Raw genomic sequence first — 11,578 nt, forward strand, 5'->3', positions numbered from 1 at the left:
AGGGATCGAACTCAGATCCTTCCACTTGCAAGGCAGGCGGCGGAACCACTGAGCTAAAACCCCGGCCCAATCATCCACTCTTTTACTTATCTCTATTTTCTCTTTGTCAAAATATAAGCAAGCTCTATGCATTAAATTAAGTATTTAATTGTGCTTTTCACACCACATCTTGTCTAAGGAGAAATAAACCAAGGGAATCCACATCTCTCTTCAGTATATTTTTAATTGGGCTTGGATCCAAGTAGTATCAATTTTAAGAATCTGATTGGTTGTGTATCATTCTGTGCCACAGTAGTAATCAGAGAGTTCTGGGGAATCTTGCCAGGAGCTCAGACTTGTGAATGCATCTTGGCAACATTGGATAATTCAGGCTAAGACAAGAAAATTGTCCATCTGTTGGCAGTAAATGGCATTTTAAGAAACAGTCTAGGTCCCTTTGTTTTGGAGAATTCATTGTAAAAATCCTACCTGCATCCACCTTTCTTTGCCTGAGTCACAGCAGGCAGAGCTGACCAAGCAAGAAGAACTAAACTCCAGTCTTGAACAATTCCAGACACATCAGTTACAATTTCCCCCCCAACCGTCTGAGACTGACCCCTCCAAAGTCCATGCACATGTTCTTTCAGACTGCTCTGAAAAGCAGAGGGCGCTCTCTTCTCTTCCAGTGCCAAAATTCAGACTTTGGCTCTTACTGTGCCTAAACAATGTGTTCATCTGTGCATGGAGGTGAAGGCCTGCAGGCACAGCCTGTTGCGATGCTGATTGAGGAGGATCATGTGTTGGAGAACAACATGGGCAACAGAGTGAGGTTTTGTCATACACACACTCACACAAAATAAAACAGATCATGGTTGAAGATGTAGGTCAGTGATAAAGTGCATTGAGGTTTAATATTCATACCTATAAAAAGAATATATTTCTATGCCAATTTTTCATTTAAAAAATGAAAATCATTTTTTCAGAATGAATTTCCCTTATTGTTCAATCTTTCCTCCTGAAAGCCAAATCCTAGGATAACCTGATATATGTTGCACACTGACATTTTTCTCCTAATTGAAGAAGTCACTTTCAATTTTTAAAAATTTATTTTATCTTGGCTGGATATAAAAGCACGTTCATCCCTCACTGGTTCCAGAAGCTCAGAGCCTCACATGCTCCAGGGATTCTCAGAGGAGAAATAATTTTAGTGGTGTTAGTACTTTCAGGTAAGATATTCAGGCAATGCTGATGCATCCATCCTGACATGTATCTCTGCCACATGCATCCTCTGCTACTCTCTGTATTATTATCCAGCCCAGGATAGAGTCCATGGAAGGTTAGGCAGAACATGTTGGAGGAATTGGCACTCTTATGTGGCAAGCCTCACTCCCAAATCTGTTACCCAGCAAAGACACAATGTAACCAGGTCACGATGCCAGTGCTGTCCCATGTGTCCTATGACCCTGAGTAGAAGCAAGGATCATAAAGTATAGAGAGAAGGAGTCCAGAGAAATTTCCTTGGTTCTATCTGATGTACTAGCAATGTAATACTTCAATTCTGACCTGCATTAATTATCTCTGTGAGCTGCAATATCCCTCATGCACATTAGTGTATGCGAGACACTTCTAAGCTACAGTTCCCAGTCAGTTAATAATAAAATACACTGTATATATAAATGATGATATGTGTCATAATAAGAAGGGTGACTCAGTTTTTTCACTTTAAGGTACCTGAAAAAAGTATTATTAAGTATGAATATATTCATATTTTACACAGAACGAGCATTTAACATTCAATATACAGTTTGTTGTAGGCATTAGCTACCTACTTCTAAATGAGGACATGCATTTCTCCAACTTTTAGTAATAGATGAACATTCATGACTAAAATATGACATGGCTAGATTATAAACTTAGATGTGTCTATCTCCTTCCGGATCTCAATTTTCTAAACATGTTCCATTTCCATGACACACACACAAGATCTGTTTGTCCTGGAATATTATCTTCTAAATAATTCCCACAATTACTGCACATGACACATTTTTGTCATCATAAGGAAACCATTTCCATCTCTCCATTTTTACTCCTCTGTCCACTCCAGTTACTCCTTATGAATATGAGGTGTGATTGCAACATGGAGTGATTGTACAAATTAAAATAATTTTTACTGTAACAGACACACTGCCATTAATCCACCTAAAATACTTTCTCTTCCTCCAAGCACACCTACCATGATCCTTGCCACTTCCTGAGCAGTTTTGGAAGTTCTCTGCTCTGAGTGTCTTTAAAAGGTGTGGTAAAAAATGAAATGAATGTTACTGCTTAGTGCTGTCCAACAGAAATGTAGGCTCGTAGAACATTACTCTGTGCCCTAAGTCACTGTACTTACCAAATACAGCACCATTTCAATTCTGCCTTGAAGCAAAGTAAAAAGTTACCATGAAAGGTAAACATTTTGAATCAATTCAGAACACTGAGGCAGCCAGGTCGGTACAAATAAAGACATTCATAAAACAGACTTTCCAAGACTCTTTCAGAAAGAGGTAAGAACAATGGGCTGAGTGTGTCTCAAGTGTTTGGGGGAAATGAAGGCAAAGTCACTTTTACTGGGTTTTTTTTTATTAAATTCTTTTATTGGTACATTGTAGGTATACAACACAATTACATTTCTCATTGGGAATTGTACCTTTACATAATGCATCGTGGTTCTTATTTTTTCCCCATTCCTAGCCCTCCCTTCACACCCTCCACCCTTCCCCATTTACAAAGACTTTATTTCCGTTTTTTCCATTTCTTAGGTCACTGCCCCCGCCGCCACCGCCGCCACCACTTAGGTCCCTGCCGCCGCCGCCGCCGCCGCCTTGGTCCCTCCCACCGCCGCCGCCGTCGCCGCCGCCGCCCTCCGAGACCCTGCTCTCCTGTAAGTCCTGGGGCCCAGGCCCAGGCTTTCGCTGCCAAAGAGCCAAGCTTTTCCAGAGGGCCGCCAAGGCGCTGGCCAAGGTGCCGACCAGCGCGTGTCGGCGCAGGCGCTTGACTGTCTTTCGGACGCGGGTCTGCGCCAGCACTTGGGCGCTCACCGGCAGGGCGCAGAGTTTCCGCAAATACCTGGCAAGCCTGTCTGGGTCGCTGGTGGCCAGCAGGCGGCCTCGCAGCTTGTGCACTGCTCGCCCCACCCGCTCCTCTGTCCCCCCAGCCCTGGCCATCTCCGTCCGCCCAGGCCTCCCCTTCCCCGCAGGGCCCACTCGCTCGCTCTCTGGCTGGCTCCCGGCGGCTGCTTCCGCCTGGCGTCCCTGGCTCACTGAGCTGGCCCGACCTGGGTCCTGTAGGCGCGCTGGGGTGGCGGCGGTTGGGGGCAGCGCGCGGGCCGTGGGAGGACGGCCCGCGTATCCTCGCGGCTCACCGCCGGCTGGGAGGTCAGCTGAGTGTCCTCGGGGTGCGTGTGAGGCCTAGGCCTGGAATCACCCGTGCGCCGGGCGTGCTGTGGATGTGCACTTACCGACGCTAGAAGCCTTGCTGAGGCTTGGTCCTGGCTGCCAGATCTCGCGAGGTCTCCTCTCCTCTCCTCTCGCCCCGCCCTCCCCGCCTGGAACCCCTCTCCCGAACACCTGCTACTGGCTACCTTTGTGAGCCCAAGGACCCCGACCATACCCACGGACCAATCAGCTCCGGCCTCAATCCCGCCCCCTTGCACACACTTCCGGGGAGCCGAGTTCTCAGGCACCACACACCCATGCGCGGGCATCCAATCACATCACACGGAAATAACAAGGGGCAGCCAGAGCTGCATCCGGGTAGCTGCTTCTATTGCAGTGTGTGCGGAAGCCTTGAGCCCTGGACAGAGGCACTCCTCTTCAGGGAAAAAGCTGAGTTCCACGAGGGCAATCTTTGGCCTCCTGTTTCTCCCTTGTCTCTCAACACACGTCTCTTGCATAAGCATCACAGAGAGTCGTCTTCAATGGACCAAAAAAAGAAAAGAAAAAAACCCAAAAAAACCAAACTGCCCGGGTGAATGTGTGGATGTATGAATGGCTGGCTGGCTGGCTGGATGGATGGCTGTCTGGATGAACGGGTGGACGGGGGGATGGGTGGATGGATAAGTGGATGGATAAGTGGATGGTTGGTTTTGTGGCCGAATGGGCCTCTGGATGGTTGGATGAAGGATGAGGTTGGCGTTTGGTCTCCTGGGTCTGGAAACCGAAGAGCCCAAGATTTTCCCAGTTTGGTCTCAGGGGTTCAGACGAAAGGAGGTTTGCTCTGACCTGGTTTCCCACAATGCACCTGGCCAGGCCTCCCACCCACTTGGGGAAATCTCGCAGGTCGGTCTTCATTTACCCTATGGTAATGATCAAAGAAATCTAGAACCTTGCTCTTCTCCCCACTCTGTCTGTGTGTCTGTCTGTCTGGCTGGCAGGCTGCCCGGGTTTCTTTGTTTCTCTCTTTCTCGCTCTCTTGCTAGCCCTTTTGAGTCCCCTGCTGCTGGGCCAGTAGGCAGAGACGTTTGAAATGAGCTCTCTCCCCGAGGGCATTTTGCAAAATGTTTTCATTTGGGGACGGCTTCTCCGTCACCCGCTAAACGGTTGGGGCTGGGCTCGAATGACTGGCGGTCCTCCTGCCCCCGCCTTCCAGCGTTGTGGGGTGAAAGGTGTGAGTGAGTCTCCGGGCCCAGCCTGGGGAACTTTTCTCCATCGACTCTCCCCTTTTCTTGCCAGCGTATTGAGCCAACTGTACTTTGCCCTCCTTGTAGGGTTGGAAGAAAAGTCACGAGGCTTAGATTTGATGACAAGACAGTGCTCCTGAGAGGATGAAGGGGGCCTGTGCTGATCGGGGGAGGATGTGTTGGCCGTTGTCCTGTTGAGAGGCTGGTGAGGTGACCGCCCCTACCGTTTGCTCAAAGATAGTGGAATGGTTCGGTCGGTAAGGAGGTGGTAGAAAAAAGCCAAAAGATCTTCCCACGATCCAAATCTATCATCTATCTATCTATCTCTCTACCTATCTATCATCTATCTATCTGCCATCATCTACCTATATGTTAACAGGCATACAAATCACTTGCGGACAATAAATTGTACTGTGACAAGAAAGTGGGATGCTGTAATAGTAAAAATTTATAAAGAAGGACTAAATGCAACAAAGCTAATTTTAAAAAAATTACCAAAAACCATTGATTATAAATATCATATGCTATAAGATTCTATTTATATAAAGTTTACCAAATACAACATTATGCAGTTTTTATTATTTGAAAGAAAAATATCAATTTGATTAAAACTGAACAGAATAATGTATGTTTCATGAGGGTGGTACTTTCCCTGGGGAAAGAAGAAAATCAGTTTTATGGAAGAATATAAAATGGAGGTTTCAAATATGCCTCTAATATTTTTGCACTAAAGATGTCTAAAGGAAAAATGGTGAAATATATGAGTTTTTATCCTATGATACCGTTTATTTTATTTTTATTAGTACATGTTTGCAGTACATATAGTTTACAATCATCTTGGGGAGTGGGTACAAGTACATAACACAGCTTGATTCTTTTTTAAATGCCCTAACTCTTCATGAAATAGAATAGTTTTAACTGGTGAGTGATGAATGCTGACTGGCATGATTTTACTTCCCATCATGCCTGAATAATCTGTAATAAAACACACTTCTCTGAGGGTTAAAATATTTCCGGTTTTCTCAAGGAATGCTACTTACATATACATTTTTTCCTATTTAGGTAGTCATAATTTTGTGATTCCTGTGTCTAATGCATTTACCATTTGATTCATTTTCAGTGTTAGATGTTATATGGCCAAAGGAATATCGGTATCACTGATGCATCTTTCTGTACTTTTCTGCAAACCAATATTCCTAGTGGTAGATTCAGCACATAAAATCTTCCCCAAAGTGTGCAGTTCATATGCTGGAGATGTTCTGTCTTTCTTCCTTTCCCTGCTCCAGACGTCTATTCCTTCTAAGGGGTGAACAACATCACTTGCTATTGTCATGCACACGATAGGACAGATAAATGCCAGGGTTCCAATTGCCAGCACTGTGCTGGTCACTTTGCTGTATTCATTTCTCATCAAGCAAAAGATTCACATGCAGTTTCCTCCCAAATTTAGTGAGGCATAATTACACAAAGAAAAACTGTGTATACTTAAGATACACAATATGGGCAGAATTCTAAACTGAGAAATGATTATCAAACTACAGCTAAAGAACACATTCATCAAACAGTTTCATTAAGCAAACGGGGACACCCCGGCTTCTTATATTGTTGAAGACTTTCCCTCATTCAGAAAGGAAATACCAGGTCCTGGATTAAATTCAGACTGTGTGAATCTAATGTTACACCAAATGATCAGCATCCTACTGCTTCTGTCTTCCCCAAGAGAGGAAGATCTTTGCTCTAGAGAGACCCTCTTATTAGGAAACCTGATTATCTAAATCAGTGTCATCTTGACATCTCTGCCATCTGAAGATTAACAAATTGGTTGTTATTTCAATCTGTCTATATAAGAGCCTCTACATTTCATTCTTTCACTCATGTGGCTAGTACTTGTTTATTCTGTGTAATGATATGATACCTCTCTCACTAAGAAAAGATGTTCCCTTAGGATAAGACAAAGTGTTTTCAACATGATTACCCATTTCTTCTAGAATTTATTGCTAAAGCAGATTTCTGGCATTTCCAGGGAGATTCTTATGGGCTTGAATTTAAAAGCAATATTTTCTAATTATTGTTCAAATCTACCTGGATGAATCTCCCTCTCCTTAATTGTAGAAGTGGTAGAAGTGGGCATACCTAGAAAGAAAGGAAAACAAAAAAATATCTTTGTTCATGACAGTTTCTCGGTGTGAGAAACTGAAAGTGAAAATAAGGATCAAAATGTATATTAGATAATGTGAAATAGGAAGAAAAGGTCTAAAAGGGAAGGGGAACCAGTGGGGGGAAGGAAAAGAAAGAAGGGAAACAAAAAATATGAGAAAAGGAAAAAATGGAAGCAATCTCTTTGTAAGTAGAAGGGTTGAAGGGAGGGCAGTGAAATGGGGAAAATAAGAACCAAGATATATCATGTAAGGGTACAAATTCCCAATGATGAATGTCATTGTATTGTATACCTAAAATGTACCAATAAACCTAATGAATAAAAAAGAACTATACTGAAAATTTCAAAGACCTATGTGATCATTTAGCATTACTGAATTTATGCTGTCCACAATCATTAGCAGAAGTTGGTCATGAGAATCAATCGATCCAGCAGCCAGATAACCTAAGTTCTGACTCAGAGTTTGCCAAACATGAACAGTGTAGTTTATGTGCATTACATAACCTTGTGACATTCATGTCTGGCAGGGAGAGAGCATCAACTATCGCAACTATAATTTGACAAGCCCTTCAGATGATCTGAAGCCCTTGAGATGCCAACGCGGCAGACCATGGCTTTGGAAGACATATTTGATAAGTTAATCCTCATCTTTATTTCTATTGAAGGCATGGACTAATTCTTATGGAAATTGCATGTCTTATTTCTTACAGTCTCAGCACTTACAACAATGTGTGAAAAAGTGTTGGTTTCCAATAAAGGGTGTGGAAGTTAGAGGAGGAGAAGAGAGAAGAGGAATGGAAAGAAACAGTGACAAAAATACCTGAATAACCCTTTGGTTCCATTGTATACACAAGATAATTTTCCTTTTTTTGTAAAAACTCTGGTTTTCAAACTTTAGATATATAAAATCCACCTGCAGCGTGGGTTCCCATTCCCATATCTTGTCATCAGTAACACTATAACAGTACCAAGGATTTTCCTTTCTACCAAGTCACCATGTCATACTCCTGCTGTTTGGCTAGAAACAAATATTTTTATTGTATTTTCACACCATGTTTTCTATGAGATTTACTAGTAACATGAAACTCAGTAACCAAACAACTGTTTTAGAATTCCATCTTATGGGACTGACAGATGACCCGGAGCTACAGCCCCTCATCTTCAGCCTGTTCCTGTCCATGTATCTGGTCACAGTGCTTGGGAACCTGCTCATCATCCTGGCTGTCAGCTCTGACTCCCACCTCCACACCCCCATGTACTTCTTCTTCTCTAACCTGTCCTTCATTGATATCTCTGTAAGCACAATCGTGCTTCCAAAGATGCTGGTGAACATCCAAGCACAGGATCAGAGCATCACCTACACAGGCTGTCTCTCCCAGACCTGCTTAGCTCTGCTTTGTTGTGGCTTGGAAAATTGTCTGCTTGCAGTCATGGCCTATGACCGCTATGTGGCCATTTGTCATCCTCTGAGGTACACAGTCATCATGAGCCCCTGCCTCTGTGTCCTGATGGTTCTACTTTCCCTGCTCATTAGCACTGTGCACACCCTGCTCCACACTTTCATGGTGCTGCGGCTGTCCTTCTGCACAGACCTGGAGATCCTCCACTTCTTCTGTGAACTTGCTCAGGTCATCAAGCTCGCCTGCTCTGATACCTTCATCAACAACCTGCTGGTATACATAGTGGGTGTCATACTTTTTGGTGTACCTCTTTTTGGGATTATTTTCTCTTATATACAAATTGTCTCCTCTATTCTGAGGATCCCATCAGTGGGGGGAAGGTACAAAGCCTTTTCCACCTGTGGGTCTCACCTCTCAGTGGTGTCCTTGTTCTATGGGACAGGTTTTGGAGTCTATATGAGTTCTGCAGCTACTGACTCTTCCATTAAAAATGTAGTGGCTTCAGTGATGTACACCGTGATCCCTCCAACACTGAACCCACTTATCTACAGTTTGAGGAACAAGGAAATGAAGGGAGCCTTGAGGAGTCTGATTGTTGGACTATCTTTTGTGTGATTGTGCCATTGGCTTGGAGCTTTGGTTTCTAGAATAAGTTCAAATTACAATATCAAGGAGCCAAAATGCCCAATTCTATGATGTCTGAGTACCTTTGAACTTGGACTTCAACCCCGATTTTACTGTTTTGCCAGGGGTGTGATGATTGACAAATGATTTTAATCTCTAAACTCCATCTTGTTGCTTGGACTTCATGGAAGTAGCACTGGAGTTAGACATTCAGTTTTAGCAATTCCATATGGCTGAATCTCAGAGGGAATGTTGGAAAAGGTGAATGGGGAAGAGAAAGGTTTAAGCAAGGCTGTGTTAATATACGGGGTTGGCTTCTGTGTTTGACATTCATGGTTAAGGTCATATGGGTTGCACCCCCATATATACTTACTATGAGCCAAAATCAGTAACTTCAGGCTCAATGAAAAAATTTCTGAGACTTGTCATGGGAAAACAGTCTCCTATAAGGGTCATATTACCATCTACCTTACTCAGTTTCACTAATTATATAATTATCACAATTATATCACCTCAGAAGTTTAAGACGGTCTTGTGAGATTCGAAATTTTGAACTTCATCAGTGAAAAATGCCTTCATTTCTCATAAAAAGGAACTCTAAATGTATTATGCTTAGACAATGAGGACTACTGTTCATTATAAGGACTTAGAAATTGGGGACTTAGAATAGCTTCAAGGATTAGGACTTTATTTAGAGGTGCCTCTTCCTAGGATAATTCTCAGTTTTTATATATAGATGGAGGCCAGAAACTGAAACGGATGTTCTTCTCCCAGTGCATTGATTATAGACCTATCTATGGAGTCAATCAAATATATTTCTGTCTTGAGTTAAATGGTGGCTGTCCAAATAATACTTCCATATCCCGATCCCCCTCAATGGTGACTATGAACTTATAACATGAGAGGGGGGAATGTCCCTTATATACAACAGAGGTCTTTGCAGAGAAAGTACATATGCCAGTTTATTTTCTTTAAGTGTACTTTTATACACTCTTTCAAGGTATGCAGAAGTAGAAATAGACATTGAATTAATGCAACCAATTTTTGATGACTTTTGCTTACATAGTTGTCCACAAAACCAATTCTCTATGACTATAATGTCTCATAGTCACATTTAAAACATGCCCGGATAACTTGTAACATCAGTTTGCTTTTTGTGACATTGATAAACTTAAGGTGATGAATTATTTCTATATTTTTGTTATTTTCTATATATTGTTATTTTCCTCATTGATTTTCTGGTATTCCATCATGTCATCTAGTTTACCAGTGATACATTAATTTACAGTGTTCTCCATTTTACATGATGTATTGTGACAAAAAATAAGGAGTCCTTCTAATATTGATGAATTTTTGGTAGATCTTTTTCTGACCTTGTGGATAAACTGAATGTTCTCTCATGTTTCCACATGAAAATGAAAGATAGATTTTTTTGTGTGACATTATTAGTTTTAAGAGTATAAATTTTCTTTTTTTGTGTAATCCCCCAAAACATCTTCTAAATAGTTGAATTAATTGACATTCCCACTAGACGGTTTGTAATTTCTACATCATCAGAAACATTTTCAGTTACCCTAACAATCTGTAAAATATTGTTTGGTTACTCTATATTTCTCTTTTTTCCCATGGACCATATCTTTATTTTCATTGTCAAGATCATTCTTTGTTAAAATAAGACCTTGAGATTCTTTGTCATTATCTGAATGTGCTGTACTGCAAATATAAATTGTTGGATCATATGGACTTTAATTTTCTGTTTTTTCTGAGGCTTCAATTCTGGTCCAGGTACAAAGAAAATATTTACCCCAAAGTGGAATATTTTGTTCCTTTTTTAATCATCTTGTTTTGTTTTAGGGAAGGAAGAAATTTTGTTTTCACTGCACATAGGCAATGGCCGAGTGAGCTCAAATGAAGTGAATTTGCATTCTTGTCTTGTGGGCCCTGAATAGGAGGGATATATCTTCACTTTTAGCAGGCAGATCACAAACAGGATTGCCAGTTCCCCAACTCAACATTGCAACAGTTTCAAGCATCATCTTGTGAAACAACAGTGACACAGGTCTATAATCCAGATGATTCTTTTACAGGGAGCTTTAACAACACTCATAGTGTCTCTGAGTGGGAATAATTTCTTCTTTTTTGTCTTCTGGCCTTGATTTCAGCATGGAAATCCAAGGCCTCTTATGCCTTTAAAAATTTGCCATGATGTAATAAATATGCATGAACCATTTCATCAGTAACTCCCTTTCCAGCTTTACAGTGAATTGCCACAAGATAATTGTCATCTTCCCTTAGCCATTGGTCAAGATCTTCACAAAAGAGTGCTACATTCTAGTTGTGGTGAGAGGCTCTTCAAATGAATACTCTGCAAGTGAAGGAAATTTGGGGTGTTATAATGTGTTTCAGCACATACACTGTACACCTTGTAATGGTTTTAGGCTTTGAAAGCAAACACCACACTACATCATCAATGTTATTCCTGTGTATACTTTCAAGTCTCTCTGCAGGAAATCCCATAGTAATAATATTTGGATAAATATAAATCAAGCCTAACTTAAATTTATTCTCTTGATATCTCCTTTTGTTTCTGCTAATGATCTCTTTTGCCATGTCTGGGACCCTGTGGCTGAAGAAAAAGGAGAGAGATGGTGGAAGATGCTTGTGGTGGGTATTCTTCTTCAGGATGAAAATGGCTCTGGACTTGGTGGTTGTTGATGCCCCTCTCTTGGCTACAGCTTGGCTCTGAACAACAGCTGA

The 11,578-nt window shown here is 41.8% G+C and overlaps 1 protein-coding gene and 1 pseudogene across 1 annotated transcript; one reads left to right on the plus strand and one right to left on the minus strand.

Annotated features, from left to right (window-relative positions):
• The first annotated feature begins 7,849 nt into the window (after nt 1-7,849).
• On the plus strand, nt 7,850-8,812 carry LOC101714397 (olfactory receptor 7G2). The gene has a single exon (XM_004870730.3). It carries the CDS (start codon nt 7,850-7,852, stop codon nt 8,810-8,812), a length of 963 nt encoding a protein of 320 aa, XP_004870787.3.
• Nucleotides 8,813-10,395: 1,583 nt separating this feature from the next.
• Nucleotides 10,396-11,434, minus strand: LOC101708928 (phosphatidylinositol 3,4,5-trisphosphate 3-phosphatase and dual-specificity protein phosphatase PTEN pseudogene; annotated as a pseudogene).
• Nucleotides 11,435-11,578: the final 144 nt, after the last annotated feature.

This window comes from Heterocephalus glaber, unplaced genomic scaffold (assembly GCF_053883595.1).
Source record: "Heterocephalus glaber isolate CG9 unplaced genomic scaffold, H.glaber_assembly_v1.0 deba00001845, whole genome shotgun sequence".
Lineage (NCBI taxonomy): Eukaryota > Metazoa > Chordata > Mammalia > Rodentia > Bathyergidae > Heterocephalus > Heterocephalus glaber.